The sequence below is a fragment of the Ascaphus truei genome, chromosome 22 (assembly GCF_040206685.1).
Source record: "Ascaphus truei isolate aAscTru1 chromosome 22, aAscTru1.hap1, whole genome shotgun sequence".
In the NCBI taxonomy this organism is placed as follows: Eukaryota; Metazoa; Chordata; class Amphibia; order Anura; family Ascaphidae; genus Ascaphus; species Ascaphus truei.
Genome location: NC_134504.1, coordinates 8,824,239 through 8,849,588, shown reverse-complemented (window position 1 = coordinate 8,849,588; position 25,350 = coordinate 8,824,239). Strand labels below are relative to the sequence as shown.

At 47.3% G+C, this 25,350-nt stretch overlaps 2 protein-coding genes across 3 annotated transcripts in view; one reads left to right on the top strand and one right to left on the bottom strand.

Moving 5' to 3' along the window:
- Positions 1 to 25,350, bottom strand: part of LOC142472728 (uncharacterized) — a 313,204-nt gene that overhangs the window by 74,357 nt on the left and 213,497 nt on the right. The window lies entirely within an intron of this gene.
- Positions 1,774 to 23,784, top strand: LOC142472733 (uncharacterized). Of its 2 annotated transcripts, XM_075579878.1 has the most exons (6): positions 1,774 to 1,880; positions 4,102 to 4,289; positions 15,328 to 15,441; positions 15,775 to 15,888; positions 16,242 to 16,355; positions 19,596 to 23,784. In XM_075579878.1, exons 2-6 carry the CDS (start codon positions 4,181 to 4,183, stop codon positions 20,780 to 20,782), a joined length of 1,638 nt encoding a protein of 545 aa, XP_075435993.1. In that variant the 5' UTR covers positions 1,774 to 1,880; positions 4,102 to 4,180; the 3' UTR covers positions 20,783 to 23,784. The 2 variants fall into 2 exon arrangements, with proteins under 2 accessions (XP_075435993.1, XP_075435994.1); XM_075579879.1 differs by lacking the exon at positions 16,242 to 16,355 and having other exon boundaries at positions 19,596 to 23,783.

Below are 25,350 nucleotides of genomic sequence, written 5' to 3'. Positions count from 1 at the left end.
TTAATTATATTCGCACTCTTCGGTCTCGGATTTCCAAATTCATATGGAAATATAAAAGACTGAGAGTCAAGAGTTGGATCATAAGAAGACCCCTCTCTTTATCCCTCCCCCACCCCCCTGTATCACTGGTATGTAAGGGGTTAATGCCCCTGTCATGATATCATTAGATATTATGTATTTCAATCCATCTGGTGCTTGAGGGGTTAATGAAAGTATGGTTTGGGTTTAAAAATACAATATAGGGGGGCACGCATGCAGCGTAAAGGAGGATGGGAGCACTCTGAAGCAGCTCCGTGGACTCCGCTACGATCGCGGATGATTTAGCCCTCCAAATCGGCTGACATTTCTTGAAAAGACCTCCTCCCGCCAGCGGAACCTACAGGGATGCCTCCCCCTAAAAAAGATAAGAAGCCACCGACCCCCTCAGTGTCCTGTTACCTCTTGAAAGCTGCCTCTCCGGTTCTCGAAATCCAAGATGACGCCCGCGCGTGCACAGGAACAACAAGATCGGCCACAACAACAAGGGGGACACTTTATTGACACAGAACAAGACCAAGAGACAGGAGAAAATTGCCAAATCACGTCAAAGGCTTTAAAAGATTTGTTTAAAGAGATGCAGGGTGTCTTTCAAGTGGCTCTTGCGCCCCCCAGTTTGCACACCCCTGGTCTAAACCATTTGTCACGTACGGCACACCTGTGAGCACATGACCTGTCTACGGAAAAGGGTTAATATAAAGTTCACATGCTGTCCCACTTTCACCCTCCCAAATATCCCTCAAATTAACAATATCTCACCGAAATCCGTCCCCATATACCAACTGGGGCTGTGTGTGTGGGAACAAGGGGTCTCTGTGTGGGGGGTGGGGGCTCTGAGTAGGGAGCAGCAATGTGTTGGGCCAGGGGGATCTCTGTGGGGGCAGGGGAGGCTCTGTGTGGGGGGTGGGGGCTCTGTGTGGGGAGCAGCAATGTGTTGGGGCAGGGAGGCTTTGTGTGGGGAAGAAGAGGGGTCTCTGTGTGGGGAGCGGGGGGGGGATCTCTGTGTGGGGGCAGGGGGGGGCTCTGTGTGGGGAGACGGGTGGGGCTTGTTATTGTCTCAGCTGGAACTTGGAAAATAAATGATAAAATCAGCTCAATCTGCACTTCACAGACAAAACCAGCAGCCCTGCCCCAGCCCTGTCTGTGAGAGACTTTCCCTAGTACAGTCTCTGACTGCAGCAGATGGAACAGCCCTGCCTGTCCTGCCCCAGCCTTGCCTGTCCTGCCCCAGCCCTGCCTGTGCTGCCCCAGCCCTGCCTGTGCTGCCCCAGCCCTGCCTGTGCTGCCCCAGCCCTGCCTGTGCTGCCCCAGCTCTGCCTGTCCTGCCCCAGCCTTGCCTGTCCTGCCCCAGCTCTGCCTGTGCTGCCCCAGCCCTGCCTATGAGAGACACAGAGAGAACAGGTGTATGTATAAATGTGAGTACTTTAGTGTTATTACAGCCTCAGGGGTTATATTATATCCAGGTTACCTCCTTCATATCAGCATTGACCAAAAGGGAGGAACTGAAGCAGCTTTACTGCGATATATTAAGGACCAAGAGGAGTATACACATCTACATGCAGAAGTAACTCTCTCTCTCCCTAGCACAGTCTCTGGGAAATGTTACTGATCTACACTGTATGTGACACTTAATCTGTACTGGTCTATAAAAACTACAACTCCCATGATCCCCTGCGTGTGAGCATGCGCAGTAGGACACGGAGCTGTGACCCGGATGTAGTCAGTGTTTCCACTTCCTGAGAAATCAGAACATTAGAAAAATAGCAGTGACCCGGATCTGTGACTGCAGCAGAGGAGAGACCAGAGCCCCCCTAACCGCCGGGGACCCCCCTCCTAACTGCAAGGTACCCTGCAGATATACCTGGGCTGTTATCCTCTATGGTCACTTGGGTGTCAGGCTGTTATATCTGTCACTGCGGCAGGATAGCTATATATTGTGGGTGCTGCTTCCGGTCTCTAATTGGTGGCGCTAATTAGGGTTAAACGTTGTCTGCATTTGTACATACAGGGACGCTGCTAATTTACTGTTCAGAATAGGGCTGCGATATTATGCCTGGAAGTGCTTCTTATCTCCGCTCTATAGACTATTAGCGCTTCTATCCCGCCCTGTCACTGCTCATCTAACGCGCTCTCATGTTATTAATGTGTAAGTCTGTTGCCTGCGAAGTTATAATAATATGTTCTTGTATAGCGCTGCCCTGTGGAGCTTACAATCTATGTTTTTACAGGGAGATAAAGTGACTTTCCCAAAGTCACAAGGAGCTGATACCGAGAATTGTTCAAACTCAGTGCCAGTCAGTTCCTTTACTCACCGAGCCGCTCCTTCTCCCACAGGATATCTGTCTCAAAGGGGCTCCATACACAGGGAGGTCTGACCAACGGATGCATCTCAAAGGCATTTTGTAACCATATGTTGCCATGGCGACGCACAATGAAGTGAAAAAATTAAGTTGGGAATCCGTTAACACTTTCAGTTGCAAGAGAATTGAAATTCATGGGTACAGCAATTTAAATTGGCCTGCCATACACGTGTGTGTGTGTGTGTGTGTGTGTGTGTGTGTGTGTGTGTGTGTGTGTGTGTGTGTGTGTGTGTGTGTGTGTGTGTGTACACACACACACACACACACACACACACACACACACACACACACACACACACACACACATATCTATATTCCCATTAAAGCTGCAGTTCAGACAATATCCTGCATGTGTGTTTTTTTTTTTTTTAATAAATCAGTTCTGTAGTAAGAAAAAATACTTTTAGCATTTTCTGTTTTTTAAAAAACAACTTTGAAAGACCAATTTTCTTGTATTCTATTTTAACAACCATTTACTAAGGCACTGCCCCTTCATGTCCTGTCACAAGCCCTGGCACACCCCTTTGTGAGCCCTGCCCTCCCTCTTGCATATGTCGGTGCAGGAGTGCTCATGAATATTCATGAGCTTCCACTGAGGGACTGAAACAGGAAATACATTTCCCATATTTAAAGAATTTAAATATTTAACTTTGCTGATCAGTAGACGGAGAACGAATTGACCAGCAGCTATGCAGTTCTTTAGGTAAGTAGAGATTGCCCACATGAAACTATTGAAGTAAAAAAAACTATAATTTAAAAAAAAAAAAAAATAAGCCTGAACTGCAGCTTTAAGGGAAAATGCCTGTGTAAGCTAAACCCAATAATACTACAGCAAAGGGTCCACTTGCACCTAGATACCCTTATAGGTTAATCTAGGAATCCTAAAAGTATCAGGCACATTTTCAAATATATAGTCCACTTCTTGATATGAATAAATCTTCGGAGACATTACAAGAACTAACCCGGGGAACACACACACAAAAAAAAAAATATATATATATATATATATATTTCACTAAAATGCCTATGATCTAGGCCCCCTATTTAACCAAAGAGAAGCATTATGCTCCCAGAAAAGCGCCTACACTGAACAGACACCACCTAGACTTTGACGGCATTTTAACTATTAGCGCAACTACCTATCGTCATTTATTGTTTATACACGTTCAAATAAAATATGAAGTTTTATTTATAATTCATATAACAATTTCTCTAACCACAGAACCTGAGGCTCACCGTAAAGTGGATTTATTTTCTTGTTCGTCTGTCTGGTTATAAACTATCCTGGATGTAGCACCGTAGCACTACTATCAACCTATCATTTTAGGCAGAGCAGGGGTTAAAATCCCTTCCCTTTTCTCCCCACAGGTCACATACATACATACATACATACATACATACATACATACATACATACATCGAAGTCTCTCTGAGGAGGGCAATGCTATTCTTATAGCTGTTGATTCCTGACTCTTTATACTAGATGGTTATGTTGTAGCAATCCTGAGCCATGAATGTATTTTGTAATGTTTGAAATTAGGTTCCTGTTTGAGGATGGACCAGATGTGGGTGTTGGTGTCCCTGTCTCTGACTCCTTTGGGGTTGTTTTGTGTTTATAATTTTAGGTTTGAAAGCTCACACTAAATGCTGTATATTTGTCCAATAAAACAGATCGTACTAATTACATTTCTTCTCTTTTATACAGGTACAGTTGGCATCCACCAAATCTAAATCAAGGACCATCTTATCTCTGCACCTTCAGAGGCACACTGCCCACTACCAGCATGGACAGCGGAGCACTGCCCACTGCCAGCATGGACAGCGGAGCACTGCCCACTCCCAGCATGGACAGCGGAGCACTGACCACTGCCAGCATGGATCCACGCTTATTAAGTGAGTATCTATAATATAATTCTAAGTTGGATTCCATTTGTATGTCAGAAGCATCGAAATCTCACAAACGGCACTATATAGCACAACAAAACGTTCACTGGACATTCTGCTGCGGATTTTTAGGTCAACGAAACTATTTTGACCTTCCAATGTGACTCACCTCCCAAATTATGGACATTCTAAGTTTCCCTCGGCTGTCCAGCAAAAATCTTAGAGCAGGGGCCGGGGGGGGGCGTGGCTACTAAGGGAGGCGGCGTGAGTGGGATTCAGCCAGTTCGCACTGGTTCGTGCGAACCTGTTCTTAGGATTTCTGACGTTCGCCGAACCGGTGCTTAACAGGCGGCAGGGGGAGATGATATACGGCGACTGGAGAAGGAATACGGCGGCGGGAGATGGTATATGGCGGCGGGAGATGGTATGCGGCTGCGGGCTTCAAGTATTAGCCGGTAGTAGAATCACTTGAGTGAGAGTCAGAGTAGGACTGCAGGGGAGGTGCGCCATCTAGCAGAGAAAAACACAGCGCACAACGCTCCTAGTGCATTAAAAATTATAATGTTCGGGGGGCTTCTGGTGACGTCACCAGGCATGGCTGCGTCCTAGGAAAGCTCTGTGGACCCCTACGTATAATTCTGCAAAAAAAGCACCTTTTCTTAATTATCAAGGTCCCAGCCCCGGAACATCTTAGAGCCCCGGAGAGACTGATCTCGGCGATCCGAAGATCAGCCGTGGGAGACCCCCTGCGAGGCGTGGGCCCAACGGAGCAGAAGGGTGGCGAGGCACCGTGTGTCCCGTGAGGTCTGAAGCCGGAGAGTCGGCGGTGGACAGGGACGGAGCTCCCCCTGCCTTCTGAACTGGAGGAACACCCGCTGCAACCTCCCGCGGCCGCGAGGAGAGCCGCGAGTACTGCGTCAGTGCTGCGGGTCCCCCGGCAACAAACGTAGCCATAAATAAATACCGAATCGGAGGAGGGGGAGAGAGAGCGCCGGGAGGGGGTAGGCCCTTGTGGTGTGGCAGAGAGGGAGAAGCGGCCATCTGGAGGGGGCACCCCACGGAGTCACCAACATCACACGAGGAGTGCTAACAGCAGAGTATCCCTAATGCTGTCAGAAGCACTGAGTACCACATCACTGCAGCTGCCCAGTCAGTACAGAATAAATAAATAAATAACTTTACTTCATTCCTCCACAAGGATCCCCCGGTGCCTGCGCCAGCCTTGCGTCTCGCCCACCCCCCCCCCCCCCTGGACCACCACCTTTCCCCTAACGTTTCTGGCCCCAAGCAAACATCCCCAGAAGGAGGAATACTGCGGCAATGCAGTCGCGACAAAAAAAAGCCACAACTCCGGCGGTGACTAAATACTTTCCGCCGGCACAGAGAAACCCAGGCACGGCGCCTGAAAATCAAGATGGCGCCGACGCACGCGGCTCCCCCACAGCTGCACGCGACCACCACAACCCAGGAGAGTCAATAACAAAAGCATATCTCGAGGACTTAATGACATCCCTCCACAGCAAACTCTATTCCTCTCTGCAACAAGATCTTAAGGCAGCCGTCACGGAGCTCAAGGGGGAGATCTCAGGCCTGACTGAGAGAAGCACCGAGCTCGAGACAAAACAGGGAGAGACTCTTCAGAGGTTAATGGAGGCCGAAGATGAAGTATTCCGACTGGGAGAGGTGGTGACAGGCCTCAAGGACGCGATAGAGGATCAGGAGAACAGGGATAGAAGACGGAATCTGCGGATCCGCAATGTTCCTGAGGCTGTTCTCCCTGATCTCATCCGGCCGTACCTCCTGGAACTTTTCTCCTCCCTATGCAGTGATATGGAACCCAGAGACATGGAGATAGACCGGGCCCACTGAGCCCTTGGCCCCAGGTCGGAGGATCCAAATAGAAGAAGGGACCCGATTGTCAAATTCCACAGTTACACCACTAAAGAAAGAATCCTGACAGCCTGCCGAGAGAAAGGCGATATTACTTTCCAAGAGGAAAAAATACAAGTCTACAGTGATTTGTCCAGAACCACCGTTAACAGGCGAAAAGAACTCAAGCCCCTAACGCTGCTCCTGCGGGAAAGTTGCGTTCGCTACAGGTGGGGATTCCCGTTTAGACAGACGGCCAGCAAGAACGAGAAATTCCTAACCCTGAGACGCCCGGAGGATATGGCGGCATTTGCAAGGGCATTAGGCCTCACTCCCCCGCCCTCATGAGGGTCAGAAGAGTGCCCGAGCCGAGAGACGGAAGAAGAAGAGTCCAACCGCTCCTCCCGTAGAACCGCTGCTCAGACCCAGACGCAGGGAAAAAGAAAGTAAAGAGAGAACCAAACCGACCCTTTTATTCCCAGTTGGCCGTTGCCGCAGACCTGCCCCAGTGGTAAGCAGATACCACTGTCTACAGTGACTACTGAGGAGGAGACCCTGATGCATTTACTGGTGGCCGTTCACTCCGTTAAGGGCACCTGAATAGCACGATAAAATCTCTGCAAACCCAGCTGACCTGCCTACACCATGGAGAGGGAACACACAAGAGACAGCACACCCCTGAAGCGCTGCGGGAGACGAAGCCGCTGCTGAACCCGTATTTGAGGACCACCCCGTTGAGTGCACCTAGACGACGCACCCAGAACCCGGGCCACATCGGAGTCCCGCATGCGGAATAATGGAAGATCCACGCGAGCAGATCTAGGAGCAGAACCGAGAAGGAGATGCCAGCTGCGGCCTTGATTTTGGGGGTGGGGGGGAGGGAAGGGGGCCGTTGATCCCGCGAGAAGAGCTGTTTTGGAGCCTATGGCGGTACCCCCTCCTATGAGGTACCGACGAGATGAAGCCACAGCGCCAGCTGCGGAGGGCCATACCCGTTCCTGAAGACGGTCTGTAAGGGGAGGAATGGGGAGGGGGGGTTGGACAAACACTCCGCGCCCACCCTGACCATAAAGCATAACAGGGCCCTCCCACCTTACTTGCAGATAACGGGTCAAATCGGCAACCACGCGGATACTCTAGCAGTAGAATACGCTAAGCTGCCGCTGCGCCTCCCTCAGACCTAGGGGCACGCAACAATAGCACAGCAAACCCCACCACCAGGCTCAAAAATATGAGCCCACATATAAAGGCCGTCTCACCCCGCAATAAAGACACTCTCAGAAGCGACACTGTGTAGGCGGACACCATTGACGTGAGGTTGGCTAAGATACTCACAAATATCCCTCCTTTGACAGCAGATTAGCCGCTCAGTATCGGCACTGTATGAGCACTGTATAACACGATCAAGGATTGTTAAAGTTACGGTTGTATATGATGTTAATGCTATAAGTATGGCCCCTGAAAAAGTTCACTTAGAGGGACTCTTTGAAATAGCTGATTCCACATGCTGGGAAACCACTGATTATATTACGTGAATGTATGTTTGTGCAAAAGTTTACCTGTACCACCTGATTACCGCAGTCCACCACTACCCTACTACAGGGTACCTACCTCCCCCCTCCCTCCCTCCCCCTTTCCCTCCCTCCCCCCCTCCCTCCCCCACGGCCTAGGATTGTTAAAGTTAAGGTTGTTTATGTTATTATTGCTATGCTATAAGTATGGCCCCTGAAAACGTTTACTCAGAGGGACTCTTTGAAATAGCTGATCTCACATGCTGGGAAACCACTGATTATATTACTTGAATGTATGTTTGTGCAAAAGTTTACCTGTACCACCTGATCACCGCAGTCCACCACTTCCCTACTATGGGGTACCTACCTATTCCCCCCCCCCCCCTTCCTTTTTTTTTTCTCTCTCCTCCCCTCCCCCTCTCCCCCCTCTCCTCCCCTCTCCCCCTCTACCTTCCTCCCCCTCCTCCCGCCTCCATCCTCCCCCTCTTTTTTTCTTTCTCTCCCCTTCCCTGGTTGCTATATATACATAGGGAAAATGATCTCGAAAAAAAACATTTAGGGGTCCACACCCCCCTGGACGAGCCGGTCCGTACTCCCGGGTTTACCCCCCCAAGGACCCTGAGTCCGAATGCCGGTACACGATTCCGGCTACACTTTATTGGGGGCGCCCTTAGGCCCCCATCCTCTTTTTCTTTACCTGCTGGTACTGTCCCAGCAGTCTTATACCCCTTCCACCTAAGAAGATAGAATGGCCTAAAAAGGTCAAGTTGTGCGCCTTGCACTACACCAATGGAGATATGGGGAACCAATAAATTGTGAATGTGTGGTGACGGAACAAAAACTGCAATAAGAGTGCGGAGGTGGTGCTGGCAGGGATGGGGTTAATGATAAGCAAAGAAAAGAAAGAAAGCTCCCTAATAGCCGCACAAGAGAACACCTATACCTATGTTAAAAATTACTATTTATTAATAAATGATTAAAATATATTTATTGCAGCAAAAAGCTAACGTGAACCAAAGTGATTAAAATAAATTAAAAAACGGAGGAGGTAACTGTATGCCTAATTCAAACTAACAGTGTATGCTAGGAATAACTATTTTAGAATGTCCCACTGCTATATAATTATACTAACAGTGGTAGTTATACCAATACAGTTCTATATAGTTTGAGGACTACACCTAAATGGAGAGTATAGCTTAATGTAGTGTGTGTGCTCAGAATAATATATTTGTTGAGCCAGCTAATGCTAGTATACGGATATATACACACACATATGTACCAGACCAACGGGTTCAAAGGTAAATGAACCTAGAGGTCTGTTATGTTTAGCCCCCGATGAAGCCACAACGGTGAAACATATGTTGGGCAGGCTAAGCGTCACCACCTAGTGCACTGGCTATATCGGAGAGGTCTGTTGCCTTCTCTCAGTTAGTGTTTCGGAGCCTTCTAAAGGAAGCACAACACTCTGACTACTTTCCTATTTGTCATGGTTCTGAGTACAAGACACATACTTTGTGATCTTGAAATAGCTGTTCTGCTAAACATAACAGACCTCTAGGTTCATTTACCTTTGAACCCGTTGGTCTGGTACATATGTGTGTGTATATATCCGTATACTAGCATTAGCTGGCTCAACAAATATATTATTCTGAGCACACACACTACATTAAGCTATACTCTCCATTTAGGTGTAGTCCTCAAACTATATAGAACTGTATTGGTATAACTACCACTGTTAGTATAATTATATAGCAGTGGGACATTCTAAAATAGTTATTCCTAGCATACACTGTTAGTTTGAATTAGGCATACAGTTACCTCCTCCGTTTTTTAATTTATTTTAATCACTTTGGTTCACGTTAGCTTTTTGCTGCAATAAATATATTTTAATCATTTATTAATAAATAGTAATTTTTAACATAGGTATAGGTGTTCTCTTGTGCGGCTATTAGGGAGCTTTCTTTCTTTTCTTTGCTTATCATTAACCCCTTCCACCTACCCTGACCCCCTCCGCCCCCCCAAGCCCGCTGACCCAGATCCAGATACCAGGCCACCTTCTCCTGCCAGAGATGTAATTTCCAACCCCATAGATACAGTAATCAATCAAGGTCCCCCGGTTGGGAAAGGTGTGACCCGAAAAACCCCCTTCATAGATAATAAAAATGGCTAATCAAGCCCCAATCAAAGTTATCTCCCTTAATGTTAAAGGACTCCAGAGTCATAGAAAGAGAAAACTAGCTTTTCAGGAGATGAAAAGATCCCAAGGAGATATCATCTTTCTCCAGGAGACGCACTTCACAGACCACGAGCCACCCAAAACATTTAATAATACATTCCCGATGGGCTATTACTCCTCATTCAGTATCAAGAAACGAGGGGTAGCCATCTTAATCCGTCAGGGAACTCCATTCAATTTTGTCAAAAAAGTGTCAGACCCAGGGGGTAGATTTCTTGTGGTATATGGCTCACTGGCAGGCACGGCGATCGCCCTGATCAACCTCTATGCACCAAACGAGAACCAACCAGAGTTCCTGAAAACAGTTTTAAGTACAATTGACCCCACCTACCTATCCTCACTGATAGTGGGAGGCGACCTAAACATGGCCTTAAACCCATTGGAGGATAGAACACTCCATTCGAACCGCCCCCACACGGTACTATCCCTAAAGATGGGAACGGCATTCAAGGCAATTATTAAAGAATTCTCCCTAGTGGACGTATGGAGATCCCAACATCAGGGCCAAAGGGACTATACCTTCTACTCCGCACCCCACCAGACCTATTCTCGCATTGACTACCTCTTTACAACCAAGAATGTCTTGGAGGCCTCCCAAAAAACTGATATAGGCCCGATCACTTGGTCGGATCATGCCCCTATTTCACTAACTCTCAGTTCCCTTCACAAAGTCGAGCGCATTTAACTGGAAACTAAACGATTCATTATTGAATCATCCGGAAATAGAGAGAGAAATCAAGTCAGCCCTATCAGAGTACTTCAGAAACAACTGAGGTTCAGTCTCATTCTCAGCGGTACTATGGGAAGCCCATAAGGCAACCATTAGAGGTACTCTTATCTCCATAGCATCCCATAGAAAGAAAGTAAAAGCAAAATTACTCAAAGACTTGACAGAGAAAATAATCAAACTAGAACAACACAAATCTAATCCCTCGGGGAAAATATACAAAGCCTTAACTACCGCTAGAAACGAGCTGAAAAAGAACCAGCTCGAGGATGTCGAAAAAGCCCTTCGATGGACTAACCAAAGATACTATGATAAGGGTAATAAAGTTGACAGACTATTGGCCAGCAAATTAAGAGGGGTACAAAAGAGGTCCCAAATAACTGCGATTAAGAATAGGTCAGGTGCCATATTATATAACGACAAACATATTGCGGAGGAATTCACCAAATTTTATACCAAATTGTACAACCTCAGATCCCAGGAGGAAAATAATAGAGCATCAAGGCTCATGGCAGTCTCGAACTACCTAGATAGTTGCAATCTCCCATCTCTAACAGAGAAGGAGAATGAGACACTCAACGGGAAGATCACGAAAGAGGAATTGGCAGATGCGGTATCAGCACTAAAACTATCCAAAGCCCCCGGCCCTGATGGATTCACAAACGCCTACTACAAGAGGTTTCTTCCATCTCTATCCCCTCACTTGCTAGACTTGTTCAACTCCTTTATGGACGGTGACCCCATACCAGCATCAATGTCATTGGCTAACCTAGCAATAATCCACAAAGAGGGGAGAGACACTATGCAGTGTGGGAGCTACCGCCCTATATCGCTGTTGAACAACGACCTAAAGTTATACAGCAAAATACTAGCTAACAGATTAAACCCTATCCTACCCAGACTTACTCGGACAACCCCCGTAAAATTATAAATATAATAGACCACATTAACCTTACAAATACCAAGGCAGTTCTTTTGAGCTTAGATGCAGAGAAGGCGTTTGGCAGAATAAATTGGCTATTTCTAGACAAAACCTTGCAAAAATTCGGCTTTAAGGACTCATTCCTAGAGGGAGTCCGTGCACTGTACCAAAACCGGTCAGCAGCAATTAAACTCCCGAGAGGCACAGCTCAAAGATTCTCAATAACAAATGGTACAAGGCAGGGTTGCCCCTTGTCCCCTCTCCTCTTCGCCCTGACGATCGAACCACTGGCGGCCAGAATACGCGAAAATGCAAACATTCAGGGCGTACCAATTGGCGATACAAATGATAAAATCTCGCTCTTTGCCGACGACATAATATTGTCCCTAACTCACCCCCATACATCGCTCCCCAATCTTCATAAAGAATTGGCGGAGTTCGGCACAATTTCGGACTACAAAACGAATAGTGACAAATCAGAAGCCCTACACTTAAACATACCGGAACCGGAAGTTAACTTAATGAAACTGAACTTTAATTATAGATGGAGTTCCTCATACATAAAATACCTGGGAGTAAATGTATCAGACAACTACCAATCATTATACAAATACAATTACCCAGCTTTGTTCAGAAAAATCAAAAAAGATCTAGACAAATGGGAAGACTACCAGATCTCTTGGATCGGGAGGATGATCTCGGTAAAAATGAATATACTCCCCAGATTGCTATACTATTTCCAGACACTCCCGATCCATGTCCCCGGCTCCGAACTTAAAAACATCCAGAATAGAATGTTTAAATTCATTTGGAAGGACAAAAGACCCAGGGTTGCCAGGTCTGTCCTCCTAGCGTCAAGAGGAAGGGGGGGCCTGGGTGTCCCAGATATCACAAAGTATTATTTAGCGGCCCAGTTGAGGCAAGCCGTAGTGTGGAATGCAGATCCGGGTCTCTATTGTTGGCTAGACATTGAATCCCACTACGTAAAAACGCCTTCCCTGCAGGCCCACCTTTGGTGCATAGACAAGGGGGATAGACCACCCCGAAGGTTCGACCTTGGTGCCATCAGACACACCTGGGAAGTCTGGCGGAAATGCAGATCAAAGTTTAAACTAACTGCTCCAGGCTCGCTGCTTACTCCATTCCACAACAACCCCCACTTCCCCCCAGGATGTGAACCAAAGCAGTTCGACTATTTCCGTCTGAAGGGGGTTAGGGTGGTCGCCGACCTACTGAGCGATGGAAGGCTGCTGAACTTTCAAGAATTACGAGCAAAATACGAGGCCCCAGAACTGAGCCCATTTAAGTATCTCCAAATTAGACATTATCTCCAAAAATTGTCCCCAAAATTTGAGTATCCTCCCCTCACCATCTTGAGAGGCTTTGCCGAACTGGCACACATCAAACAGCCTTGATCTCAAACATATACGCTGATATGGAGAGAAAAGCATGCCCCTCCATTCACGACTACATGTCCAAGTGGGTGGCGGAATTAAGTATAGACATAGATGGAGAAAACTGGGAGGATATATGGGACGCTGCTTCAGGAACTTCCATCTGTACCACGACAAAGGAGAAGATCTACAAAATCTTGTTACACTGGTATCTTACCCCAGTTAGATTGAAGCAAATCTATCCCCTGGCCTCAGATCTATGTTGGAGAGGCTGTGGACAGAGAGGAGACATCGCCCACATTTGGTGGTCATGCCCAAAAATCCAAACATTTTGGCTTTCTATTCAAACTTTAAGCCGAGAGGTAACTAGCCTCACATTAGACCCAGATCCACTGACTTTCCTCCTGGACAGGCCAATAGAGGAAATTGACCGCCCGGTAGGAAAATTAATCTCCTCCATCCTTACCGCGGCTACGTGTGCTGTGGCATTCTCCTGGAAAAAGATCTATCCCCCCCTCCATTCAGACGGTTAAGAGAAGAATAGATGAAGTAATGCTTATGGAGCGTCTGACGGCGTTCCTCAAACGCAAGACTGCAAGTCATTACAAAATATGGGAACCCTGGGAGGTTCACTGACACCTAAGCGAACCAAATAGGAGACATCATGATCACCCAGACCACAGCCTGAAGGATGTTAGGGTCAGCGGGGCGGGGAAGGCTCACCCTCTCACCCCCCCCCTCCCATCTCCACACCCCCTCCTCCCCAATACCCTCCCCACCCCCCATACCCCCCCTCTCTTTTTCAGACCTCGTTCCCCTTGTCACCCGGTGACCCAGAGGTCGCGCCACCCTTGGCGGTACACCCCCCCCCTTCCAACACGGAAAATCAGAAAACCAAAGTGTTTTAGGAAATTGTGACGTGATATATGCCTGTAAATTTGCCTGTTTCCTAATAAAAAAGTTATTAAAAAAAAATAAAAGAATTATAATGTTCAATTGTGCAATATAGGTGAGTATTAAGCATACATTAAGGATGATTTAAAACAGCATTTCAGGGATTGTTACCCAAACGCCAACCAGGTGTCTCCGGGGCGATGTCATCTAGGTTGATCACACCTTGATGACTTGTAGATCTTGGGATACACTTCTAGTACCCTTGGGTAGTGTCCGCTTTGGCAGAAACGAGTTCAGCTGGTGAAGGTGATGGCTGTGCTTGTTCACTTGGTAATCGAATCGCAGTCTATTCCAACGCGTTTCGAAACCACAGGGGTCTCTTCATCAGGGAGTTTTGGATTGGTTCATTCCACTTTCCTTTTCCATCAGTGGCTGCAAGGATTTTTATTGTTTATATACCCCATATTATTACTATGATGTTTTGATGCTGGACACCGGCAGGTGTGTATTATCCTTACCTCAGTGCTTGTGGGATTACATTTTCCAGCTATACATCTAAAGTGCTTTTGGGAGTATTATATCCTAGCCTCACTCATTCTCCTTGGAAGGGTACTCCATCTAAGACTTTGCTTGTTATTTTCACACTTGCTGCTTTTTGTTCTAGAGCACCATACAACCTTGTTTTTCTAACCAAAATATAAAGGTAGATTTCTCGAGCAGACACACTGTCCTAGCGGTAGAATGGAAGTTGTCCACAAATATTCATGGACATGGTACAAAGATGTAGTCACCCATCGATAGACTTGATGGCTTCCATAACAAACAAAAATTGCTGATTTCGCCTCCAGGTGGCTAGATCCCAAAGCCACTGTTTAGGACGCCATGTCAATTATTTGGACATTCCATCTCGTATATGTGTTCCCTCCCACTCTGTTACTGCGGACGGTTAGGTGTATAGTTTCCTTAATAAACAGAGACCAGAGACTCTGTACGTACATTTAATCATTCCTCTGGGGGTGGTGGTAACAGGTTAAATATATATTGTAACGGAGTCACGGTAAATATGAACTGATTTGAAGTACCTTGCGAAGGAGAAAGGTGAGGCAGCTAGTTAGTGGTGTGTGTTAACCCTGGTGTCACGTGCTCACAAGTGTGCCCTTCATGACAGATGGTATATTGGGACGGATGGAGGGGAGATATGTTTGTTTGAGGGACCATGCATGGAGGAAAGTGAATTGGCTAGATAGCTTTGTGTATTAACCATTGTCCCATATACAGGTCACGTGCTCACAGGTGTGCCATAGCTAACATGAGTCAAACACCCAAATTAATCTTATGTTTTTATTGATCTACCAGCCGGTAAAATGTAACATGTCTTCAACTATATTTGTCCATTTCTGCCAGAAGGGCTAGTAAAACATTTCTTTACGATGGGTATTACATTATACCAATATCCCAGCTTTACATGATGGGTTTTCCCTTTCTTATTGCCAGGTTTCCCAACGGTTGTACCGGAGCAATTAGAGATTAAGTCGGAGAAAGAAGAACCAAACGCTGAGGATCATGTGACCTCAATAAAGAGAGAAATAGATTCATTTCCAGTTGGTGGTAAGTAACCTTGTACCCTCACGTGTCTTCAATTACTTTTAAAAATGGACTGAAATGTCTACAATATTGAGGAGAATAACATTAAAACATGGATACAATAATAAGTTTTATTAACAAACACATGATTTGTCTAAGGTTATATTGAGAATATTGGTACCACCATAAACTCCAGCATGTTTTCATCACTCATCACTCTGGGCTAATAATAAAATACAATAAATTACCTATCCCCTCCCCTTAGGAATCAGTATACAGTATTTCTGTATAGTGATATCACAGGAAGAGTTCCCACTCCCAGCTTTACATGATGGATTTTCCTTTTCTTGTTGGCAGATTTCCCAGTGATTGTACCAGAGAGGTTAGAGATTAAGTCTGAGAAAGAAGAACCAAACACTGAGGCCCATCTAACCACAATAAAGAGAGAAATAGATTCATTTCCAGTTGGTGGTAAGTATGTACTCCCTTTATTAATTTAATTTATTAAATGGACAGAAATTTCTACAATATTAAGGAAAATAGCATTAAAGCATGGATAGAATTATAAGCTACGTGTTATAAACAAATCATGTGTTTTGGTTTTACACTAAGGTTATATTGATAATATTATCATTATTGAGGTTTGAACATTGGTAGCACCATGAACTCCAACATGTTTTCAGCACTCGGTTAATAATAAAGTACAATCAGTTACCTATCCCCTCCCCTTAGGAATCAGTATACAGTATTTCTGTATAGTGATATCACAGGATGAGTTCCCACTCCCAGCTTTACATGATGGATTTTCCTTTTCTTGTTGGCAGGTTTCCCAGTGATTGTACCAGAGACGTTAGAGATTAAGTCTGAGAAAGAAGAACCAAACACTGAGGCTCATCTAACCACAATAAAGAGTGAAATAGTTTCATTTACTGTCAATGGTGAGAACCATAACATACTTTGGAGTAATCAAACGTTATCTTGTTACAAGTAGTATGGTCACCTTTAGGGAATATTCAGGGTTAATTGCCTCTCGTATGAAGCCCCTAGGCCTGCTGATTATTCTGTAACAAACCCCACGCAGCAGAGTTACAGGAGCAATATGTCTCACACGAGTATAAAGGTTGGAAATACATTTGGAAAAACAGAACATTTTTTTCAAGGGCTCCTTCCACTGTTTGACCAGTGTATTCTGCCTGTGCTCTCAGACGCTAAATGCGAAGATAATGCAGAAACTTCTCTTTATTTCTCTCTTCTCCCCTTTCCCATCTCTGCCCAACACTTCATCCCATTTACTCTCTCTCAATTCTCCTTTTCTTCACCTCCATTTACCCCTCAGTTCTGCAGAGACCAGCGTTTCATTAAGCTAACGTCTCAACTCCACTTTGCCCTCCCCCTCTCCTCTCTGCTACTCTACTGATCCCGAAGATCTTGTCATGAACTAGAATTTTGCCCAATCTTGCTCTCTAGCTCTACATGCCCCACTTCTCTGCCATTCTCACCCTTTTATCCCCAGACCTTGGCAAAACTGCCATACATACATTCTTTGCTCCTGCACTCGCTCCTCTGAGTGCCCCTAGAGGATATCTCATACTCTCTCGGACACCCTCCACTACAAATGTAATCTATCTGGTTTCAACTGTTCCCACCCCCAGGCTAAACAAAGCTACTTTTTCTCACTAATGGACACTCACAAGTCTAGCCCACGCTGCCTCCTCTCTGTATTTTACTCTCTACTCAAAACAACATCTGTTAACTCCATTTTACCTCTGGAATTTGCTGACCAGTTCAATATTGTGTCTCTCTCTGTGTCTCTTCTCCCCCCCGCTCGATCTCCTTTGCTCTCGCTCGCTCTCTTTCCCCTTCTCCTCTCCTTCCTTCCTCCCCCTTTGTCTCTCCCAATATCTCGTTCTCCCACCCCTAAGGAACACACAAGACTCTTTGCGGTGTGGGGATTACAAGGGGGATATGGGGGGATTAATCGAGGGGGAGGGGGGGGGCGGCTGCTCCTTTAATATGTCCTGGGCCCTAAGATTTCTATTGGTGGAGATATAAATATATATGTGTGTGTGTGTATATAGATATAGGTGTGTTTTATGTATGTATATATACACATACATATGGACAAAATACAAACAAAAGCGAAAGCTCCATAGCACGTAACTGAATAAAAAAAGCTGTGTGTGCTGTGCACGCGCATAGTAAGTGAAACTTCTTTGACTTTTGCCACAGAAATTGTATTTGTGTTTGTGATGTTTTAATTAAAAATCAAAATACAATTTTATTGACAAAACTCAAATAAATTTGGACTTAGAACGTGCGTGCTTGGCACACATCCCCTGTATTTGCAATAAGCATGAATGCCTCGGGTGTGTGTGCGTGTGACTGCGTGTGTGTGTCAGTCAGTTTGTGTGTGCGTGCGTATGTGTGTCAGTCAGTGTGTGTGAGTGTGTGTGTGTGTGTGTGTGTGTCTCTCTTTCTGTGTCCTGCCCCCTCCCCACCCCTCAAGCTGCGGACCCGCGGGGGCTCTGTCTGAGTCTCCTGACTCTCTCTCTCTCCCCCCCCACTGTGCTTAAGAGGGCCCCCCCTCCGGCAGTGCTGCGTGGGAAGCGGCACGCTCAACCCCCCCGCTTCCCGCGTTACTGGAGCAGGAGCCGTGAGAGGCGACAGGGCACGTTGCTGGCGTATGCTGACAGCGCAGCGGGCATGTGGGGGGAATTGGCGGCCGTTAGGAGCGGCGTCGATATCGTCCCGGTTACCCTCCATGATCTCGGGGCTCCTCTCCTCCTCCGGCGGCGCTCAGCCAGCGGGACACGGGGAAGGGGAAGCGGAGGTAGAGAAGAGGGAGGAGAGAGGCTGAGCAGCGGCTCCTCCGCTCACAGCCGGAGGACTTGCGGGGCTTCCGCCATCTAACTACACCCGCAGCAACGAAAGCTCTGCGCCAGCCATCTTTGTATACCCATGGCAGCGGACGTGTGGGGTTAACGGCGGCCGTTAGGGGCGGCGCCGGCGGCGATAGCCGTGACGTCACTTCCGTTTCATATTCGCGCCTAGTGTTGTTTACTTGAGAACCCCTTTATGTCATTTTCTCAGCATACTCAATAAATGTTCTTCTAATTTCATTATTGTAGTTATAGAGCAATCTGGAAAAGAGCTTATTAAAATAAGCATCAATACCATCAAATTCAAAAAGGAAATTGATGCTATTATTGATCTAGGTATTTCAAGAAAGGTGGATCACAGAAGAAACAGGGAAGTTACCCAAAATACATAAATCCTTCACATCACTACCAGGCAGACCAATTATATATGCTATGGCAGGCCTGCACAACACGTGGGCCGCAAGTGGCCCGCCCGCACTCAGTGTGGTCCGTGGCGGCTTTCCCCCTCCTCCCTCTTCCCCCCCACCACCTCCGCCCCCGATCTCTCTCTCCCCCTCCCCGAGCCGGCACTCAAGACTGCACGCTCTAGCAGTGCGGCACTTCTGATGCCTGCTGCTTGCGAGTGCGTGCTGTCCTCCTGCCTGCTCTGCCGCCTCTTTTTCCTCCGCCTGCAACCGCACCCGCACCCGCAGGATACCAGCCTCTACTCCCGTCTGAAGTAGGTATGGGAGGGTGTGGGGGAAGGGAGATGATGTAAGGTGCAGGGGGGTGGGATGTGTGTGTGTGTGTGTGTACACGTCTTTTTTTCCAACCTCATCTACTATGTAAGACATAAAATGGAGCAATTGGGCGTGTTTAGATGCCCATGTATACTTCTCTCACCTATCTTTACATTATATATTTCTGTCAGGTTCGGTTGATGGCATTAACTAACTAGTATGATAGACCACAATTTCCTTAACTTTATTTCTCATGGCCAAGTTCAATGTTAATTATGATTTGGAGGATGTAAATGTACATGTATATAATCAATACAGGAATGAATACATATATGTCTAGCAAAATTAATTCACTGTGTGAACTGCCAGAAACATATTGCAGGTCTTTGATGGTGTTCCCCAAAGTCATTGGGGGTTTTGGATATCCAGGGGCCACTGTTTTAGAGCTATGGGTATAGAGTAACCAGAACATTTTATTAATGTAGTAGTGATTAAGTAAATTCTGCAAAATATTTTTTATTCATTTGCTTTACAGATTGAAAAACATTTGAGGTTTGTCTTTTTTGTTCTCTTTTGTTAGAGAACTGCCTGAACGAGGAGCAGAACTGGAGCTCTTACATGTCCAGAAGCTGCTTCACTTCCTGCAGCCCTGAAGTGCCAAAAACCAATGATTCCTACCACATTTTGGACACATGCAAGGAACCAGTGCCACCGGAGGGTGAATTTACAGGCCTTGTACAGCTCACAGCACAGACTGACTCGTATCTTTTGCTTGACACATTCTTGGAAAGTGATTCAAGAAGGAACTGCAATTCTCCACCTTTTCTTTGTTGTAAGTGTGGGAAAAGCTTCTCACTGAATATGGATTTGATCACACACCTTTGTGTCCACACTAGCAAGCAACCCTTTACCTGTACAGACTGTGGAAAACATTTTTCACGGAAGGGGAAACTCCTATCACACCAGAGGATTCACACACGGGAGAAACCTTACACATGTACAGAGTGTGAGAAACAATTCAGTCATAGGAGTCTACTTTTAAGACACCAGAGGATTCATACAGGGGAGAAACCTTACACATGTACAGAGTGTGGGAAACATTTTACACGAAAGAACTATCTTCTCTCACACCAGAAGATTCACACAGGGGAGAAACCTTACACATGTACAGAGTGTGGGAAAAGCTTTTCACAGAAGCATTGTCTCCTAACACACCAGAGGATTCATACAGGGGAGAAACCTTTCACATGTACAGAGTGTGGGAAAAACTTTTCACGGAAGTCAGATCTCCTCCAACACCAGAGGATTCACACAGGGGAGAAACCTTTCACATGTACAGAATGTAAGAAACAATTCAATGAAAAGAAAAGCCTTCTCAAACACCAGAGGATTCACACAGGGGAGAAACCATTCAGCTGTACTGAGTGTGTGAAACAATTCAGTGAAAAGGGAAGCCTCCTCACACACCAGATGTTTCATACAGGGGAGGAGAAACCTTTCACATGTACAGAGTGTGGGAAAAGCTTTTCACGGAAGCAACATCTCCTCACACACCAGAGGATTCATACAGGGGTGAAACCTTACACATGTTCAGTGTGTGAGAAACAATTCATTTACCACAGCCACCTCTCCAGGCACCAGAGGAGTCATACAGGGGTGAAACCTTTCAGATGTAGTGAGTGTGGGAAAAGCTTTTCACGGAAGGAACATCTCCACAAACATCAGAGGATTCATTCAGGGAATAAACCATTTGCTTGTTTAGAGTAAGGTTGGCCAATATATTGGTAGCATAGCAATACCACAGTAATTTAATAGGCAGGTAACTTGATACTGTCATGTTAATTGTCACAGATAACTTTGCCTGAAATGGACCAGTCGGTGCTATGGTATAAGGCAGGGGCCACAAACTTTTTCCCTGTGTCTCCCTGCTGACGGTTCCCCTCCCTCCGCGCGCCGCCCCTGCTTACCTTGGCCCCGGCGTCATGCCGCCATAGCAAGGTGACATCACATGACCTTGGCGTTGCCATGGCCAAGGTAAGTGAGGATTACAGAGGCATTCGCCGCTCCCCATGCATTTAATTTAAGTTCCTTCGGGAAGCGCGTGGGGCCTCTGTAAACCCAGCGCGCCCCCCCCCCCCCTCCTGCAGATAGTCTGGCGCCCCCCAGTTTGTGCGCCGCTGGTATAGGGGATCTGTCCGAACATCCAGGATGACTGCTGTTGGGAAGTGACATCATCTCTGATATAACTATCAGAAACCCATAAGGCGATAAGAGAACCTCTGATTATCAAAATTGTGGCAGAGCGAAAAAAGGAAAGGGAGGCAAAAAATAATCAAATTACAAGCAAAACTGACTGTAGAGGGAGAAAGGAGGTGGCCCGGTATTAAAGGGGTTGCACCCCATTTGGCCACCCCTGACCTCTCTAGGGAGACAAGGGGTTAACTGGACTGAGGTCCAGAAATGTGATTTAACCCTTGTTATAACCTGTAAATGTATTTTCCCCTGTTCCCCTGTCCCATGGTACTGTTTGGTTAATTAGTGTCTGCATCACACACACACTAGAATTCATCCGGGAGCACAAGGGTTAATAGTTCTTTAATGATTATAGCTCTTTGTGTAATTTTCCCGCCTTTTCAGGCACCATTTTGCAGGTCCCCATTGGCCGCCATTAGGGCTCAATGCGTTTCAATGGAGAATTGTACTGTTTTAGTCCTGTTTCCTGCAGCGACCAGCAGGTGGCGTCCAAGAGGGAGAGCGGCGGTTTCCCATTGAAAGTCAATGGGCCCATTGACTTCAATGGAGATGCCTCGAGGTAACCTTTCCAAGAACAAGTTGGCTGCCATCCAGACCGCAAAGCGGATACAATGTCTAAAAAAGAGTTACAATCACTTGAGTCAAGTTCAAAGTTAATTGATGTGGGAATAAACAGTTCTAGGGCACCTAGAAATAAAATTATTTTTGCCCCTAGTTCCGAGGCTTCCCCCCACTCGACCACCACCGGGTCCCCGAATCCTGGACCCCTACTAAGGGTCGAATCAGATAGAGCGGGTCGCGCCATAGGCTTTGCCGGCGGCGGCAAAAACGGCTCAGAAAAATGACTAAGTGGAAAAAATTGAATTTTGGTATTCCATAGCTCCGGTTCCGGAGGGCCCGGCGGATCAGGGTTTGGGGTATCTGTAGCCACTGCTCCGGCATCGCTGCAGAACCATCCTTGACCCGCTTGGACCAACCCGACGGAGTATGGACCCCCTTGAAGTTCGGGACTTTTCCCATAGACTTCAATGGCAGAAAAACCCCATTGACTTCAATGGCGGCGATTTACCATTGAAAGTCTATGGCGGAGCTGCCCGTTGTTTTCAATGGGGATTTAGTGAAAAGCTGAGATTTCTTTTTCAGTGGAGATTTTTGTATTAAATTGATTTAATGTGCATTTGTGTAACTCCGGTTTCTTAGGTCGTAGCAAGTCGCTTTTTGGACCATATGGTGTCCCAGTTCTGGCAATGCAAACTGGAAAGTTTGGACCTGCCAGACCCAACAGAACCGGATATTTTAATACATATATGTTTTATGCTTTATAGTGTATTTTAAGGTATGGCTAAGTTCCAGAGGAAATTCTTTTGGCCATAAGGTAGCAGATGGCCCTAGGAGGCGACCCAATGTCTAGGACTTAAGTATTGTTCAAAGGGTTTTGTCACCCTCACTGTTTACTTGAGGCTCAAACCAGGGCAGTTTTTAAGTGTTCCATTTAACACCTTCCAACAAAGGTTTTCCAGCCAGAAAGCCAAAGGGATAGACCGGCTGGCATTCCAGATGCAAATGTGGGGGCCCAGAAATGAGACCCCAGAGTTCTACTGCGCATGGGCCAACTAGCAGGGGGCATGGGTCAGAATGCTTTCCCACGTTAGAGAGTGGCTGGAGATAATTGAAAACCAATCCCCAGTACTCCATGTTATGAATAGGGTGTAAAAGGTTTATAAACTGTGTCCCCCCTATATCCATTGTCTCTTCTTGAAACCATCTTGATTGCTGAGGAAATGCTGTGCAAAATGCTTCTCATCTTCCCAACCCCAATGTAAGTGTACGTCTTGTTTGTTACTGTATTATCTGCTGTGTTCACCTATCCTAAGGAATAAAATCACTTTATTATATTTTAAGCCTCGTTCAGTTCAAACCCAGTTATTTTTGTGTAATATTAATAAGCCTGTGGAAAGCTATCGTCACAGGCGTATTAATAAAACTGGTGGCAGCTGGCGGGACTGAACTGGACCTGGATTACAGTATTCTGCGGGGTACTGTGATCCAGTGGGAACTTGATGGTAATTGCAAGTTCCTGGGACTAAATATATTGAACACACAGTAGTGCAACAAGTAACGCAAGTTGTCACACCACCTCACTGCTGCGACCCAGAAACATGAGTGACGAGGAGAGCATCTATTACCTGAGAACTAGAACTCAGCTAAGAGAAAAGTGCCATGCCTATGGACTGGAATATGCAGACCAGGAGGTTGAGGACATGGTTGCCGCAATCACAGCCTATGAAGCCGAGCATCCAGAGGTGCTGGAGACAGCTCAGCTTGCCCTTATACCTCCGCCCAGAGAACAGTGTCTGAACCCAGTGCCGGGCCGGCAGGATCCCGGGGAGGGATCAAGTGCACCCCCCAGGACAAGTGCGACAGGAGGGGCGCTGATGGCTGCGGCTACCAGCCCGTTTACCCCTGAGATGTTGGCACTGATCACCAAGTGGGGAGACTGAGGGACAGCGGAAGAGCGGCAAACGTTTCTCTCAATGGCAGTGAACAGACCTGCTTATTGCCCCCCGGTCCGACCCCCCAAAAATGGACTCCAACTGGACAAGCACAGTCTCACCAAGTATGTGGAGGGCACTGATCGGATTGACATGTTTTTAAGGAACTTTGAAACGCAGTGCCGGCGGTACGGGGTGCTTCCCCAGCATAGGATTGCACGCCTGGACCCGCTACTCTCCGGCTTGGCTAAACAGACTTTGATGGCCCTTACAGATGAGTTCGCTGATGACTATGACCACCTGAAAGAACTTTTGCTGTTTCAGCACGGATTTACCCCTGAAGCTTACCGGGGTAAGTTCCGGCTGGAGGAGAGGCACCCTCAGGAGACCTATGTCACTTATGTGACCCGCGTGGCTTTGTACGGGTTACAATGGGTGGAGGGCTCTGAGGCCAGGACTTACCAACGCCTGCTGGACCTCATCTTTCAGGAGCAGCTCATGCAGCAGTGCCCGCCGGCGGTGAGGGCTTTTGTGTATGATAAAAAGCCCAAGACCTACACCGAGGCGGCGAGGATGGCCGATGACTATGTGGTCAGCCGGTCCCAGATGGCCGCCAAGGTACCAGCCAAAGCGGTAACCCCACCGGTGCTGGCCAAGAAAGCTGTGAGTACTCCCCAGTGGACCCAAAAGCCGCCTGCGGGCAGCGGGTCACAGAAGGCGGGTGAGCGCCGGTGCTACAACTGCAACAGCACTGGTCACCTCAGACTAGATTGCCCGGAACCCCTGCGTTCCAACGGACCCTATCGAGGGCAACGCACCCCAGCTGCAAAGCCGGTAGCCCGCGTGCGGGTGGCTTCCACCAATGAACCAGGACCGATCATGGAAACAACTCCCAGCGAGACGTCCCATGTTACCCCTACCCCGGTTTCTTTGGTGCCTACAGCCAGGAGCGGAGGACAGCGCAGCGCAGACCTGCAGCAGATGGACAGCAGGAGCAAGCATCTCACCTCGGTCACAGTCGGTGACCGGCAAGCAGTCGGCTTGCTTGATTCAGGAGCTGCAGTGAACCTGGTCCGACCTGATATGGTCCGGCCAGAGGAATTGCTCCCAGGCCCTGGGATGCAGATCACTGTGGCTGACGGAGAGCCACGTTTCCTGCAGGTGGCCCGCATCTTTTTGGATTGGGGGGTGGGCAAGGGTGTGCGGGAGGTGGGGGTTTTACCAGGTTTGGATGCTGAAATTCTTTTGGGAAATGACCTGGGACCAATGACCTGCACCTACGACCGTGTGCCCCAGCCCGCTGCAGTGGCGGCGGTTACCCGGAGCCAGACCGCGGCACTGCCGGCGGTGGCCACCCCAGTCCCCCAGCCTTTGGTACCAACGTTAGCGGAGGGCACAGAGGAGCCCGGGGTGGTAAGCCAGGATCAGTTGCAAGTCGGTGGACTGACTTACTGTTCCCTCTCACCTTGTCCCCTTCCCCTAACAATGACATGACTGGGGGGTGGCCAGATTTAAGAGCCCAGTTTAGGGAGGCAGTGAAGACAGACCCTACCCTGGCCGGCGTGAGACTTCGGGCATCCGAATCTCAGG

What these genes read in the sequence shown, in the direction of transcription:
- LOC142472733 (XM_075579878.1), top strand. Translation starts at nt 4,181, where the DNA reads ATGGACAGCGGAGCACTGCCCACTGCCAGCATGGACAGCGGAGCACTG. An exon ending in CATGGATCCACGCTTATTAA is followed by an intron (nt 4,290 to 15,327) that starts GTGAGTATCTAT and finishes TCTTATTGCCAG; the next exon opens with GTTTCCCAACGGTTGTACCG. An exon ending in AGATTCATTTCCAGTTGGTG is followed by an intron (nt 15,442 to 15,774) that starts GTAAGTAACCTT and finishes TCTTGTTGGCAG; the next exon opens with ATTTCCCAGTGATTGTACCA.